Source organism: Chiroxiphia lanceolata, chromosome 1 (assembly GCF_009829145.1).
Source record: "Chiroxiphia lanceolata isolate bChiLan1 chromosome 1, bChiLan1.pri, whole genome shotgun sequence".
Lineage (NCBI taxonomy): Eukaryota > Metazoa > Chordata > Aves > Passeriformes > Pipridae > Chiroxiphia > Chiroxiphia lanceolata.
Genome location: NC_045637.1, coordinates 140,697,353 through 140,713,666, shown reverse-complemented (window position 1 = coordinate 140,713,666; position 16,314 = coordinate 140,697,353). Strand labels below are relative to the sequence as shown.

The 16,314-nt window shown below is 43.2% G+C and overlaps 1 protein-coding gene across 10 annotated transcripts in view; it reads right to left on the bottom strand.

Annotated features, from left to right (window-relative positions):
• Positions 1-8,602: 8,602 nt before the first annotated feature.
• Positions 8,603-16,314, bottom strand: part of SVIL (supervillin) — a 104,565-nt gene continuing 96,853 nt past the window's right edge. For all 10 annotated transcript variants that reach the window (XM_032706188.1, XM_032706214.1, XM_032706172.1 and 7 more), the window contains 5 exons: positions 15,774-15,929; positions 15,229-15,372; positions 10,997-11,118; positions 10,015-10,170; positions 8,603-9,889 (listed from right to left, as the gene is read on the bottom strand). In XM_032706188.1, the coding sequence (XP_032562079.1) occupies positions 9,803-9,889; positions 10,015-10,170; positions 10,997-11,118; positions 15,229-15,372; positions 15,774-15,929 (665 nt within the window). In that variant the 3' untranslated portion in view covers positions 8,603-9,802. The remainder of the gene's footprint in view (positions 9,890-10,014; positions 10,171-10,996; positions 11,119-15,228; positions 15,373-15,773; positions 15,930-16,314) is intronic.

The window sequence follows — 16,314 nt, the reverse complement described above, 5'->3', positions numbered from 1 at the left end:
TGGAGGAGGGCGGTGTATCTACCTTACCCATACCAACTGACACGCAGCCATCACAAAGTCCCTGGCACTTGGCATTTGACATGTGCTCCGTGCACAACTGCAGCCAGGCTGGCCCGAACTACTGGGTCCTAAGGGAGAGGGAAAAGGTGGCCCCGCACTTATTCCGGAGCAGGGAATGCGAAAAACCCCTGTGTCTGCCAGGAAGTCATTCCCAGAGCTGCCACGTGAAACAGGACCTCAGCACTCAGGCTTGCTTAGACAGGCTACCAGATACTCAGCTGTCAGTGAAAATGTTCAGCCTCAAAACTGCCCCTGCTGAAGTGCCAGCATCAGCAGAGAGTCAGTCCTCTCCCTCTCCTCTGTGCCCTGGGCCATGGTCCCCAAGGGACCACTTCAGTTCTCATGGCCAAAGTAGTTTTTCCTTTTCCATGTGCTTCTGAGTGGAGGATTGTGGTTCATTCCAACCACAGCTCCTGTTCCCAGGCTGGGATCACCGCTGCCTGCACAGGGAGAGGGGTCAGGACAGGCCTGAAACCCCGGTGGGATGTCAGGGGGGGAAATGAGGCTGCTAAAGGCAGCCTCGCCAAAAGGTGAGGGGGCTTGTGCAGCGAGGCAATGGCCCTTCATGGTGGAGCGCCAAGGGCACACGGCGGCCAGTGCCGGGCTGTGGGACTCCTCTGCAACCCCGCCGGACTGGGGTGAGCCAGGCACGGAGCCCAGTGCCCGCAGCCATGAGCTGGGATGGGAGGAGTATCCTTTTGAAAGGCAGTGGCAGCCGGCAGCACCGGTAACACCTTCCGGGCACTCTCTCACCGCCTTGTGAGACGCACAACAAACTGATCCGAGCCCGTGGGGCGGACAGAGCCGCCTTTCCCTGGGCAGGCGGAGCGAGGCCTGCCCAGCCCCGCCTCAGGCTGCGCTCCGCGGGCGGCGGCGCGGCGGCCCCTGCCGGCCGAGGGGCGCCATGGCCCGTCCCCACAGTGCGGCCGCGGGAGGGAAGGATGGATGGAGCGGGCGCCGAGGTGGGGCTGAGGAGCTGCCGAGAGGACCCGGAGGCTCCCCTGGCCGGCGGGCATAGGCAGCCCGGCCTGAGGCGCCGGGCAGCGGCAGCGAACTCGGCACAGACATGAGGACTTGGAGGCGCTGCGAGAGTCCGGCTGGGCAGCCGCGCTCCCCGCTCCCCCCGGCCCGCGGGTGCGTTCTCCTGTAGCCGTGACTTTTCCCCATTTAATCCCTCTGTGCCGGCGTTTTTCCAGTGGTTTTTCCTCGTATCTTACTTCTCGAGAAGGCTCAGTCACCACCCCATCTACCCAGGACCGTTTTCTTATTAGCACACATCCTCAGCCAGCCTTTCCTGGGCTTGCTCTGCCTTCCCATGCACGGCTCAGCCCCCTTCTTCGGAAAACGCTGCTTTAGGGGTTTTCTAACTCAATGAGTTTGGCTAAAATAGGGAAGGTTTGGTATAGAGTTAGGGTTAGATCCTTCAGGTGACAGAGTGAGGAGGCTGCACACGCGTGTGCTTCCAGAAGCTCCACTTCCACACTCAGTTGTGTCTGATAAGGACCATCTCATTCTAGAGATAAAACTAAAACCTCTAAGCAAATATATGGCTACCAGGCTCTCACAGATCGCTGCCTGTTCTGGTTCATCAGAAATGAGGCAAATGTGGTAAGATCCTCAAAATACAAAAACACATACTCTTCTAGCACTTGGTTTTATGGTCTATGAACATCAACAAGTGAGGTGTGTTGGGGCAGGTGGTATCTTATTTGTCCAGTCAATATGGGCTTCTCATAAACCTCACCTTATGGAGTCTCTACATGTATTTTAAGTGCAAGCTGTGGATCTGCTACTGTGGTGTCTGTCCAAACTGGTACCAAGACCAGTGGTGATTCCAGAGGATCTTGTTTTCACAGGTCATTCCTGAGGGGCTCCAACTTGTCCATCTGTTGCTCAGATGCAGGGCTCTCAAAATTCATTCATGTCGATGCTCTCTGTAACTTTGGTCAGTCCTTCTATGCTTCATGTTACTTCCAGCCCTCAGTGCTGCATCTGTTAGTGCAGTCTGTCTTGCAAGGCTGCTCATCCAGCAGTCATGTGTTGGCAGAATGCATGACTCTATCTAAAACAAAAAGCATTGCAAAAATTAAGTCTATTTTTCTGGGAATTTTGATACCAAGTAAGACAGAGGCTTCTGGAGAAAGTTAAAACCTCAGACTGTTTCTGGTAGTTTTCCTTTTGTGAAATGTTCAGCCTTTCTTAGTATTTGTTCCACTGGTGTGGTGTGGTATGGTGCAGCACGGTTCTGCTTCTGGTTTGCAGCCAAATTCTGAAAATCTTTTTTGAAATAGAAAATCATATTTCCCAGGTCACTAACAAACCACTTGGAAAGAACTGGGGGTGGGGAGTGTGTGTGTGTAAGGGAATACACCCTCTACAACTGTGCAGCAAGGCACCATCAATCATATTCCTCAAATACAAAAGTTAGAATTGTTTTAAAAAAACACATATGTATTTAAGTTGTAAGACTTCAGTGAAATGAGAGTAGCAGTCAGAGTTGGGGGGAAAAAAAGCATTAGAACCAGCAGAGATTTTACTCGGAAACTACTTACATAAATGACCAAAGTTCAAAAACAACTTTAGAAGTGAAATGATAAAATATTGCCTGGACCCCTGTAGATAAACCAAGCCAAATCAATTACTTTTCTGTCTATAAGTCATGAGCACTTTATAAAGTATCGAGTGAACTAACAGAGGCACTAATAATAAAGTGTTACCACTTCAGCAACATTATTATATACAGCATCCAATTTTGGGACCTAGGAAGCAGGTGCCTTTCTTTGCAGCCAGTCACCATGACCAAGAGTAGCGATCATATTGAGGCTATGATATGTTTACTGGCTGCATAAAGAAAATTAAAAGCCACACATGCAAACAGTTACCAGTTTATACAGCACATTTCTTAATTAAAGGAATTAAATGTCAGTGTTCTGTTACCAAGCACTAGTGGCTCAGCAATTGCTACTGAAAAATGAATGTAGGGGTTAGCACAGCCTGGAACACACAGAGGGGAATAGGGGAGTGTAAAATTGAAGCTGAACAGGTATCAGCTAGTAGAATAGCAAATGCTGACACTACAGGTTGTTTTCTCCTGCCTCCCCTTGCTCTTTCAGCAGTGCATGTGAGCTAGGATTTTCCTCTGGTTCAGTAACTTGGTGAGTAATTCTATGGGCAGGTCCCTTCAGAGGAGTCAGCAGAAGTTTGGGGTGGTTTAGGTAACATTTTTAGCAGTCCCTCAAGGCCCCTTTCAGCTTCGTTGGATTGGTAGAGACAAACGTGTAGAAACGCACGACTGCAAGGGTTTGCCAGCACAGGGCCTGGACTGTGTGCGTGCAGACAGGTGTAGCAGAGCCAGGGACCCCAGGTTCACCATCAGTAGCTTTTACCATGAATCTCCACAACTGAATAGGTAAAGGAAAGCTTTCTTCACATACTTCAGTTCCTTACTGCAATGAGAGAGCAGAAAATGAAGCTGTTTCTTTTACATAAATATATCCTTTAGCAACAGAATGTAAGAAATTTGCCCAGAGTCTGGTCTTGCTGTGAGAATATATTCTGTGCTAGTTCAAGGGGCTACACTGAGCAGGAGTGATTTACAAAGCTTTATAAAAGTGGCACTCTATTGCCAAGAGCACAACTGTCAGTGGATCAGGACTGTATGTGGACCTTGTCATGGGGCTGCCCTTGTAACTATGGCTGTAGAAATAGAATAGGCCCATCTTTGCTCCTTGGGTTGTACATCCTTGTGGAGAGCACAAGATTTGACATGAAAACGTGAAGATGCAGTCCCTGGTGCAGATCTCATGGCCTGCTGCCTTGGCTCCTGGGCACATTGCACCAATTCCCTAAAGAATAAAGGGTAGGGAGCATTCAAAGGCAAAGTAGCCCAGCTTCAGGAAAGATGATGGTGCGTACAGCATATGGCACTCCCTCTTGTTCACCATTCCTCTGAAATATGCTACACTTCAGGAGAAGCACAATCACAGATGATGATTTACTTAGCTTCATCTCCAGAGTATGCAGTGTTACAGGCTGGTTGGGGTTGCTCCTTCAGTGGCTCTCCAGTTTTTAGAATAGTTTCCACATGACTGGCTCCCAGCCCACACTGCTCTTGGTAACCTCAGAGCACAGAGAAACATGGAAGAGGCCTGTTCTCCCCATGAGAGAGGGCTGCCAGCTGCATGGCTGGTGAAATGCTCCCATATGGCTGTGTATTCCCCACATCTACCACTGAGTGTCACAAACCGGAAAATCCCACATGAAATAGTCTTGATACAGACCAGATCTTGGGTCTGCCAAACAGAGAGTTTAAGACCACCTGTGAGTCACAGAGCAAGTGACTGCTTTGCAGCCAGCGTCTTTGTTAAAGAGACACTGTTTTTGAAGAGGAGAAGTTATCACCCTTCGGACAGGTACCATGTTTGTGAGCAGCCCATTCTCTCACAGGTAGGGCTGCAGTTGACCAGCATGGTCCTTGGGATTGCCCTCCTGCCTGCTGGCAGGAAGAGCTGCTGCTTCATCCTTTTCATTCTGGGATTGGTCATACTTACCACTCGGGTATTTGGACCGTGTCTCTGTCTGTAGAGAGGTTTTGCACTTGTTCACCTCCAAATTCAGAAGTCAGAGCCCAGAAAAATACTGCAAGCAAGACACCAGTACAGCACACATGCTAAGGCTTAACATGAAGGGAAAAATATCATTATTTTAGATGGCGCTTTTTTTTTTGTATTATTATTATAGAGAGAGGAAAGCTAACACTGTGACAGCACTACCTCACAGTCACAGATTTCAACAAAACTTACCCACAGAGCCAGCGTGAGTGAGGAAACTGCACTGACTCTTTAGGCTGTTCTTTGGGCTGTTTTAGCTACTCTCTCACCTGAATAGCAGCAGGTATTACTGTTAGCTGTGAGTTAGTCACAATTAGCTGCTCTTCCAGGTGCTCCTCTTACTCTATGATCAAATTGCATGAAAACAACACAGAATCAGCATTAATCCTACAGGGCATATGAGAGCAGAGGAGGGAGAACAAACCTGGCCTTTCAAGCACTGGACTCCAAACTCCTTCATCACCATTGGAGATCAGTTCACAAAGCCAGTCTCAGGAGGAAGGTTAAAAGTGTTCTTTCAGTGGCAGCATGTCATGCTTGTATGATTAACCCCATGATTCTCCCTGTGAGAAGCAAAGGGGACCATGTGTCCCCAGAGCCAGTACAGCCTGGCTGAACATGATCTTCACCCGGCGCCCAAAAGGGAATTCCCTGCAGCATCAGCTGTTGGCTGCCAGCGTCATACTGGGAGAGTGCATCAGGTCAACTGGGGCCTCAGTGGAAAGCAGGCACTTTGGAGTATATCAATACTTGAGCTATTTCTCCTCATCTACTACTCAATTCAAAATGGAAACAAAAACTTGGAGTTAGTAGCAGAGACTGGTCAAATTGTTCTTGCTGCCACTGCAATCAAGCAGGGTTAATGCTCTACGCCAGTACTTGACTCACTGCACCAACTTGCCACTGCCCTATCCATGAAATCACCACAGGCTTTCAGAGAAGCTCAGAATCAGCTTTTACCAGTTGTGCATGTGGGTCCACAATTCCTCCTCAGCCAAGTACCTGTTTGGGAGACAGGTGGGATGGTGATAGACAGAAACAAGCTCTCCCAACCAATTAAAGATTAGGTTTTTTTCCTTTTACCCACCTCTCAGTTTCCCTCCTCTTCTGGCTGAAGCATACAGGCAGCAGATTTTTCAGACATAATGTTTTAATTGCTGTTTTGGGGCATACAGATGTATCCGTGTTTCCAGCCCCTTTCACTGCTAAAAAATCCTTATTTGTGCTGGAATGATTGTGCAATCAAAGAACTGCATTTTTAAGGGTAAGGATGGGGCAGTTCAAAACAATAGGAGATAAAAATCATGGCTCAAGGCCTGGAAGCTGTGGGGTCCATAGAACTGCCTTTTTCATGCACAGACTCCCTACATCAGAAACTTTGCCTTCAAGTTCACCCTAGACATAGCGTTCTTAGGGGTCTATTTGAAACAAGGAGATAACACCAGGTAACCCATGCAAGCAAACAAACTAATCCACTCCCCCTACCCAGACAAGATCTGTTTCAGCTCCATTTCCCATGCAGGGGTGTAAACACAGTTCAAGAAGATTTTAATGGCCTTTCCTGTGGTGAACAGTAACAGAACCCAAGGGAATGGCCTGAAGCTGTGCCAGGGGAGGTTTAGGTTGGATATCAGAAAAAGGTTCTTCACCCAGAGGGTGGTTGGGCACTGCAACAGGCTCCTCAGTAAAGTGGTCACAGCACCAAGCCTGACAGAGTTCAAGAAGCATTTGGACAATGATCTCAGGGACACTTGGGTATAGTCCTGTGCAGGGCCAGGAGTTGGACTCCATGATCTTTGTGGGTCCTTCTAACTCGGCATATTCTGTGATTGTAATTTCCAACCATAAATGGCATCCCCATAGTGGAGTGGAAACGCAGCAGGAAATTAGTTCTGTCTGAGTCCTTACACTGACTTGCTTTCTGTTGCCAGGTTCACATTTCAGAAAAGCATTTTGATAAGTAACAAGTATATTATGGATAATAAAATATTTTCTGCAAAACCTTGAAGCTTCCCTGGGCAAAGTTATGAGCAAAGCACCTGAGTAGAAAGTTGGGTTTTGTGTTAGTGGTTCCTGGAACTGGGACATTAGATACCAAATTGTGTAAAATTTACAGGAACTGACAACAGTGAATTGTTTCACTGCCTGTGGGTCCAACGCTGGCTCATCTTGCCTTTTAGCTGAGATTCTAAAGGCTTTAAAGGTGGGTAATGTTGCCCTTCAGCAGCACTTGAAGGACTGATGGTGTTTTCAAAACACAAAAGCAAATGATACTACCCTGCCAGAGGGAAAAACAAGGTCAATCATGCTATGCAAATCAGCTGTTGTCTGTTGAGTAGAAAAATCAAAACAGAGAAACCTGCTACCCCCATGGAACAGACTGAACATGAATAATCAAAACCTAATTCCTGCTTGATTTTATCACCAGAGAAGGTGAAAGAGGAAAATATATGGGTGCAAAAATACTTAGACAAATACAGCAGTGACTTTGGAAACCTCTCAGTGCTTGAAAAATAAACTTGTCACTATAAAGACCTGCATTTTCAAACTAATGGTGTATCCCATGCAGAAGGCAGATGAGGACCTCTGAGGAACTGGCATCTAAACAGCTTTTTGCTGGAGGCTGTGTAAGAAGCATCCTGGCTCTGAATACTGTTGCTGTGATTTTCTTGGGTTATTTCATTTCAGTTCTTGACAGAAACCATGTACATGAAAGGAAATACTCCACCGCTGAAAATTCACCTGTAATATCTCAGGTCAGGTGAATTGTACTTGTGTATTTCTAAGTTTTTAATTAATTTCCTTATAAAGCTTGCTTACAACTTATTAACCCATCTGTCAAAGCAAGATTAACTGTGGAGCAATACTTCCTGCAGATCTTGAGGAAATCTGGACCTCACACATTCAAAGGTCTTACTTCAATTCCTTGGGCCTAGGAGAATAAGAGCAGCAACAGCACCTCTGCAGGCCAGGAGCAGCTCTGAACAACTGTGGGGCAGAAGGAAACTTATGCTGGCAAGAATGAAAATGTGAAACCCGCTGATCTACCAGAGAGGAATGTCAGAGACTGAAATGGTTAATGATTTATGCATTCTAGGAGACTTTTGCAGGCTTTTGACTTGCATTATACCTCTGATGAGCAATCGAGTCTCTCCCTTCCTCCAGTGCTGAAGGTGTGAAGCCCTGAAAAGGCAAGAGGCCGAGCTCCAGGCTTTGGACTGTTGATACCTCTGATAAGACATCGGGCCCCTCCCTCCCTTCAGTGCTGCAGGTGTGAAGCCCTAAAAAGGCAAGAAGAAAACAACTCCCCACCTCAGGGAAGGTGTAAAAGCATGCTGAGGGTATATGAACTGACTAGTGACTTTGGGATTTTGGGTTTTTCCTTCTCCCCCACCACCTGCACATCGAGACCACCGCTCTCAAGATTGCCAAGCTGCATTGCTGGATCCAGTGACTATATACTATATACTATATGGTGACTATATACGTTTCTTTCTCACTCTCATCCTTTCTTTTTCCTTACTCTCCCTTACTCTTATTCTGTTTTTCTCTCCCCTATGCATTTTCTCCCCCCCCAAAGGTTATCTCTATGTCACATTGTTATATGACAACACCCAAAACTAGCATAACTGTTGATACAGAATTGTTAAAATAAACCTTGCCAGTATATGTTTTCAGACACCGATTATTCAGTGTCGTTTCACTCTAATCCACCCCAAGGGAATTATTCATAAAAACCTGGGTTACCCCCCTCCCTTTTTCTGGGGTGGGTCGTAACAGGGAACCACACAACTCGTTATAGAAATTTCAAATGCCTAAAAAAGCATTTCGAACAATAGCAAATATTTACCTGATGATTCTATTCAATGTCGTAATTAGCTGAATGAAAATGATTTTGACTTTAGTGCTTATTGAAAGAATGGACACAATGCTCATTTTCAGCTCAAGTTTTACTCCCAATTGCACAAAGGTTGAAAAGATTTTTTCAAAGTTTGAAAACCAGCATAACAATTTTGGTTTCATATATAAAACAGGGAAACCCAAAAGATACAGGAGTTGTGTGACTGTTCCAACATTTCAGCATTAAAGTGTTGCCCAACTTAATTTTATCTCATACCTGGATTATTTTCTACATTATCTGCTTCTCAAATTATAACTCTGTACAATACCTGCAGACATCTAAAGTTAAAATATTTTGAGAAAATACCATGTTATGGAAGGTTCCAATGATTTAGCACAGATAACAGTACAAGATAATGACAAGTCAGAGTATCGCTAGGAGTTTATTCAGAAGCTTTTACTTTCAGTTCTTATATCACAAAAGACATGTTTAATGTTTACAACAAGTATTAGAAACTGAGATGTTTTTATTTCTACTATTATAAAAGTAACATGGGAGACTGTTCTAAGCCATCTTCAAAATGCAGACCAATCTTTTTTTTTTTGTATATAAACTGTACACAAAAAACAAGGCACTATACATTTTTGGATTATAAAGTATAAAGGTTGATTCGCATAGTTTCTCAAGAAATCCATGCTATAAATACAAACGCTTTGTTCGGTTTAGCACCTGAAGCAGCACTGAGAACAATTCTTAAACTATTGCAAAGAGAAACTTTTCAGAATGCGTAGGAGATACATATTGGTGGTATAGCTAATTCAGTACAAGCAACTGCCATCCAGCTACTTTTCTGTAGTTTTGACATGAAAGTCTCGAAAGTGAATATATATTGCATTGTTAAATACATACTTGTTCTATGTGTTTATATAAATATAAATTCTTTGTAATCCACAAACTAACAAAATAACACTTTACAAAGAGAACTTCTTTAAAAACAAAAATGGCAAGTATTGTATATAGCCAAAGGACACCTGCAGCAGTAGTTCAAGAAACTACTGTTTAAGTGCATAGGAGAGCCGAGCTTAAACATGTTGCCTTTAAAAGTCAAAATTGAATACCATTTTCAAAGAGTTCTCTTGGCCTTTTATAATATTACACACCTCCAGATAGGTAGTCACTAATAACTTCAGATTATTTCTATTTGTTCTGTAAATATAGGGTAACAATTCTTCTAAAGGACATAGAAAGTGAGAACGGACATCCCTTTAGTGCTCACTCCCATAAACACAGCTTAGAAAAGTCCTTTTGCCTTCTTCAGGTTAACCTGCTTCCAAGATGGCAGTGCATTGTACTCCTCTCTTGTCATCTCTAATGCAACCTGCATTTAAAACAAGAGGATATGCCATTAGCAAAAACACTTTTAAGTAGCATAACCGGCAAATGGCTTTACTGCACGGTTAGACGCAGATGCAGAGAGTCACAATGCACCTATTCTCTTCTTACCTCAAAGTCCTCATCTGAAAGATAAATTTCAAGCTTCAGTGGATCAACTCCCTCAGGCAGAGGCCTAGCTAAAAGATCTGCTAATGGATACACGGTTTTACACAGCTTGGCCAGCACATCCTCTACAAGTATTATCTGATTAGAAACGTCGGCATCCTGGAAGAGAAAAGGAAAACGGAGAACAGGATCACAATGCTGAAACCACCAACCCTGCTCATGGAATTCTGCAAATAGCATGGGATAACCTGCTCTGCCTGAACCATGGAGCACAGAGCTGTACATCCAGGTGTGCACAGAGGCCAAGAGCCCTGCCCTACAACAATTTCACAGCTAAAAACACATCTGCACTTAGCAGAAGGACGTCTTGTACTCAGTTTGAGGCTGAAATCTGCGTTTAGTCATGAAGCCAGTGTTTTGCACTAAAGATGGCTGCAGAAGACTTACAAAACAGAAAATGTCATTTGCCTTGAGATGCCTCTTGACTGGAAGCTTTTAAAGCAGCCACATGTAATTTGGCTGTGACTCTACATCCCAGGTGAGGAAGTCAGTACTGGAGCCTTTGGAGCCAGCTGCTCCTTTGCAGGGTGTTTTGCTCCCCTGCACTTTAAATCTGGTGGACAGACCAGAACTGCATGTTGTTGCATGATTGAAACAGCTGTTCTGCTAAACTCTAGCACATCTCTTTCTAAGAGATGATTCAGGTAACACTTTCTTCCTGTTTTTAACAAAAAGAGAATATGAGAAGTTACATGAAAAAGCAACAAGGAATGCCTCTGATATTCATGCTCCCAGTCAGACTTTAGCTATGTTGTTGGTTTTCTTCCTGCGCAGACTCCTCAACTGTGCTTTCTAAGTTCATTCTCTGGATCTTGGGGCTTGACAGCACAAACAAGCTGTCATAAACAGCACAAACAAATGTCACTGACAACACAAGACACAGTTACTAGCAATAGGAAACAGCCAGTGTAATGAAAAGATTTACCATTTCTGTGATCTCCGCAATGTCTTCCCTGTGTTCCCAACTTGGGAACATATTAGTGAATGTCAGAGGCTCTAGGCCAGCATGAATTAGATAGGATTTTGGGGGCTTCTTTACATTTTTTCCTAAAAACAGTTAAAATCAAAAAAAAAAAGAAAAAAAAAAGATAAATGAGAAATTACAAATGGTATCATATTTTGCAATGCAACCCACTATCCAAAGCTACCTCCTTAGAATGTTTAATTCTTTCCTGAAAAGCTGAAGTAATTTAAGGCAGTAAGAATAAATTTCAACAGGGTTTTTTTTCTTGAAAATTAGCATGGGACCTTCTAACATGTTCTTCAGTATTCTTAGACCTGCATTTTACTGTATCTGACCACAAAGATCAAAACATGTATGCTGAAAATCTCCAAAAGCTACTCCTAACCCAGTGCCTTTCTTGTCTTACAAAAACAGAGTTTGAATAGAGTAAGCAGAGTGTAATGGTCTGAAATCAGCCAAATTCAGGTAAATGAAACCTTCTGGCATGCTCAGAAGTGTCCTGCCAGCAGCTGACAAAGCTTAAGCTTGGAGGCTTAAGTGAGAATGTTTAAACTGTTCTTGGGATACTGAAGTGTAACACAATAATTTTGTTATTATGAATTCAAAGGAATTGGATCTGAAAGTTAACAGAGGTATTGCAATAGCTGGATAGTATTTACTGATGATTTTCCAAGACAGTCCTACTTCTTTAAAACATGTATTTGTGCACACAGTAGCAGGACATGGACATAACTCTGCCCAACAGTGATGTATCTGATTAAGTGGTTAAAGTCATTATGCCACGTCCTAGTGAACAAAGGGAATGATTTCATTCCCCAGGGATTCAAAAGCCCTGATAAACTCCAAGTATTATTGAAAAGAGGTAGACAGGCAGCCAGGGACTGCGAGAAACTATAATTCAAAAAATATATTGTACCTTCATCTTACTCGGATTCAAACAACTCAGTCTAAACAAATCTTTTTTCCAGATGGGCAATGGAAAAGCTGAAGATGGTGCAAAGCTCACAGGTGAAAGTAACAGAGTAACATGACATGACCTCGCTTCCGAGAGCTGTAGCTTCTGTAAGAACTGCTTATTAAAAAATTCTGTTATTCCCTACATTCAGTCTCAGAGCATCTTTAATGCCCTAAGACTTCCCCCATTGCAGAAGGCCCTGGTTTTTACTGTAGTCCCTACCTGCACTTGATGCCTGTGGGCTGTCGGGCAGGAGGGTCTAAAAGAACACAGCCTCTTCCCATTGCTAAGGAGCACCCCCCAGGGAACTCATGCAACACCTTTGCTGAATGCAAACAGAGGGTCTGGCTGGATGTGGGAGTTCCTTTAGGTTTGCAAAATCTGAATGCTACAAGTTTGGCCTTACCTCAGATGTTGAGAGAATATGTTCATATGAAACTGCATATTAGAGGTAAAAGCTCTGTGGAGCAGTCTAACAAATGTATTAGAATGTGAATTAGAATTTAGACAGAGGATTTATCACTTGAATACTTGATTTTAAGCCTTCTCTTTCACATATTTTCACTGTGGTTTATTTGTTCATTCTACCATGAACTATTAAAAAATACTTAAAAATCTGTGCATTTAAAAAAACCATGTGAATCTGTTCTAGTTGTGCTGCTCTCAGTAATTTAGCCAAGAATAAAAAGAGAGTGGTGTTTGCAATGTTCCAGTATAGGTAAGATGAATTTATATATAAGTGGAGAAACATTTTAATTCCATGAATTCTGTCCTCAGCACAAGCTGATCTCCTCAGTAAGAATCACTGAAGGGCAAACCAGATTCTTCCCTCTCAAGCAATCTGGAGCTTGACTCTCCAGACTGCTGATATAGCAAATAAAACTACAGAAAAATTTTCAAGATAATTTGACAAGTTAAAGGAGATTTATGCACAAGGGAAACTGCTACATATATTCAAGGGATATCCAGAGCTGCTAATCAGTCTCTTTCATGCCATCATGTAGTCAAACACTGCAAGCCAGGAAAAGAAAAAGGGGAGGGGCAGGAAAAGGGAGACACAGATGAGGAAAGAAATGGAGAGGAAAAATAAGAGAAAAGCATTTTAATGCTTCTGATCACTCAACTACATTCTGGTAGTCAAAATAGTTACAGCAGCCTTAATAACTCCTGAAATTAAATTTCTACACCTTTCTACACCACATAAGAGCTAGACAGCCCTGACAGCTTGATGCAGTGAAATTTTGAAATGCTTGACAAAATTCCAGATCATGAAAGCAACAGACCACCAGAACAGCATAGTTTGAATGGAAAAAACCTGCTACAGAAGCGTGCATCATCTTTAGCATAGAAATAGTATGAGCAGAATTGGTCTTTTAACAGTAACAAACTTGTTCTGTATCTATCCTACCACACAGCCTGAAACTCTTAAGAAATACCCATGGCAAAGAAATTAAAAACCACAAGTGCTGCAAAGTGAGCACCCAGCAAAATAACTTGTCCTATGATACACGAGTTAAACTTCAGACCCCTGAGGAATCACTGAAGAACTTCCCACTGTGCATAAAACTCGAATGCAGCAAATTCAATCTAGTGCAGAAGGCATTAATCCCTTTTCCCATCATCAAACTCAAAGTTCAAGAAATCTGGAAAAGTATCCAAACCTCAGCATGTGCATCTGATTCAATCTCTGGCTGGGACCAGAAAACATGACTTTCATTACCAGAAGATTATAGCACTGCATCAGGGAGTGCATGAGACTGGGATCTTACCTTCATCTCTCCCTAGCCTGCTGAGCAGCTCTGGGCACTTCATTGCATGGGACTCTGTTCCTCTGTGCTGACCTTCACTGCTGCTGTGAAGCACACTGTATGACATGGCTTCAAAGAAATGAATCTTTGACTTGCAAAAACTGGGGGTGGTGGTGAACAAGTAACTGGCCTCTTCTTTAGGAATTCTGCAGTCAAAGCCAAAGAGTCTTCCAATAACTGCTCTGTCTTTAGCCCCCCATTCCTAAACAAATGCTGCTGTTTTGCAGGGCAATGCCAGAGACACCTGATGAACCACACTGAGCCATAATGCAGTCCAGTAAAGGTCACATTTCAATGTCTGCAGTACTGGTTTTCAGCTGTCTCCTGCCAGGTGTTACCGACTCCACTCAGTGACATAAGACAACTGAAACACAACAGTTGTTGTTACTCCTATTTGACCTAAACATTGCAAAGCAAAGACTGGCTTATTGGCATAAGGATGGAATACAACCAGGATATCACATTCCCTCTTCAAATATACAAATGTCCATGGGAGACAATGCATTACCATCCACTGTGTCACAAGTTATGACGTTTATTTGCTACAGAAGAAATCAGTGGCATCATGAGGTCTCAAGGTCTATAAGCAATCAGGATTTCCTTGCAAGAGGACACAGTTTGCAGCAATTAAGCCCCAGCGACTTGTTCACAGTGGGAAACTGCTCTGAATTAACAGAACACGGCTGTTATTTATGCCCTCTCTCCTGCAAGGTAACTTTGCACCTTTCTTTATTCATCCTCTGTCAGAAGATACAAGGCCTGTTCTCAGCATCACATAATAGTAGATGAAGTGAAAAGGCAGCATTATGGTGTCTCAAAGAACCTCTACTAGTGCAGAAAATAATCTCTAGGCACTGTACTCTTACATGATCATCAAATGCAGCTTGAATCACTGCACACCGAGTGGCAACAACTATCTTGCAGAAATGAGAACAGAGCTGAGGCTCTGTCCTCCAGAATTTCCAAAAGTCACCAGTTTCCATGTGAGACTTGCTCTTGATTTTCAAAGTCTTTCCACCTCCCCCACTAAATCAACACCCAGTTACATCAGCCAACAGTATCTTCATTCAGTCTTTTTGATACACAGAAGCTTATGAAATTTAAGAGGAGCTATAGAGAAAGCATTCAGGTTTACGAGGCTGTGTTCTCAGTATTCACTTTTAGAGATCTGATGTCTGAGCTATTCTCCTCCACTAGGGGCACAGAAAAAAAATAAAACCTTTCCTCTGAGAATTAAGTCAGCAAAGTATCTTGGCAATTTGGGAACAATGCTATTACCAGGCAAATTCTTTGCTAAGAAAGAGTGGAGAATGTATCTTCAAATAAGCTGATGTTTATTGATAAAATAGGGGAAGCACCTTTCAGCTCAAGACAGCAAGGCATGGAAAGGTATCACACTCTCAAAGCAGTCAGGCACGGCAATCTGTTACCTTTGCAGTACTGGAGCACTGTCTCCATGGCGCATTTCCTGTCTGTAGCCCACCTGATTCGAGCTGATCCAGTGATTTTGTTTTCCACAGGCCACCAGCCTTGCCACAGGTACACTTCATGGTGATTGTCAACAAGGAACAGTGCTAAGCAGTCAGAAAATAACAAACCCATCATCAGCCACTTATTAGTTCTTATAACGCCCTAAACAACCCCAGTCTCACATGCTTGTCAGCATGACAACAGGATCCTTTCACAGCTTACCAATCCCTTTTGTTAATCATCCAGCTAAACCTCAGATGGACTCTGATTATCTGACATAAACAATGTATTTCTATAGCAAGCTTTTAGGATACATATATATTCGATTAGTTCTCAGCATCTTTGTAAGGGAAAAATCAGTTATTTCTTAATGCTGTATAAGCATCATGTGCACACATTTTCCTGCAATAAATCAAGTTAAAAGTGCTTACAGCTACTGAAGCACTGTCTGCTGAAGGATACAGTTATCTGTTTTCCTGTTACTTAAGTATTTTAAAGCATATACCTGGTTGTGGGGCAGTGTAAAGATCCTCTTGCAAGAATGGCATGGAATTGATGACAGCAGGGTCTCTTGAAGGGTAAACATACTCAGTGGCTGAGAATTCTCCTGATGAACTACTGAGGCTGAACAGTCGGGGGGTGAAATTAAACTTTCCAGGATCTTTAAAGAACAAAATTTAAGAAGATTTGCAACAGAAAATGTCAGAGATGATTGTGAAAAATAAAAACATAATTTACAGTCACTTTTAAAGTGATTGTAAATTCTCTGGTTTTTGAAAAATCAGGAAAGACAACCAGATGTCTTGGCGGACTAGCAACAGCTGTGAAGAAATTGAGCTAAACGGCTGGCTGCCATCAGTTTGAATCTGATCCTGGCTAGTTACTATCAGCCATTTCATAACTGGCTGTTTTGCAGCTTAATTGAAGCAAGCTCATCTCAGAGTTAGCTGACAAATTTTCCACTTGGTAAATCAATTCCCCTGCTACCTTTGTTGGCAGTTTCAAAGCAAAGACTGGATGGGAATGTGTGCAGAAGTGCCTCCTAA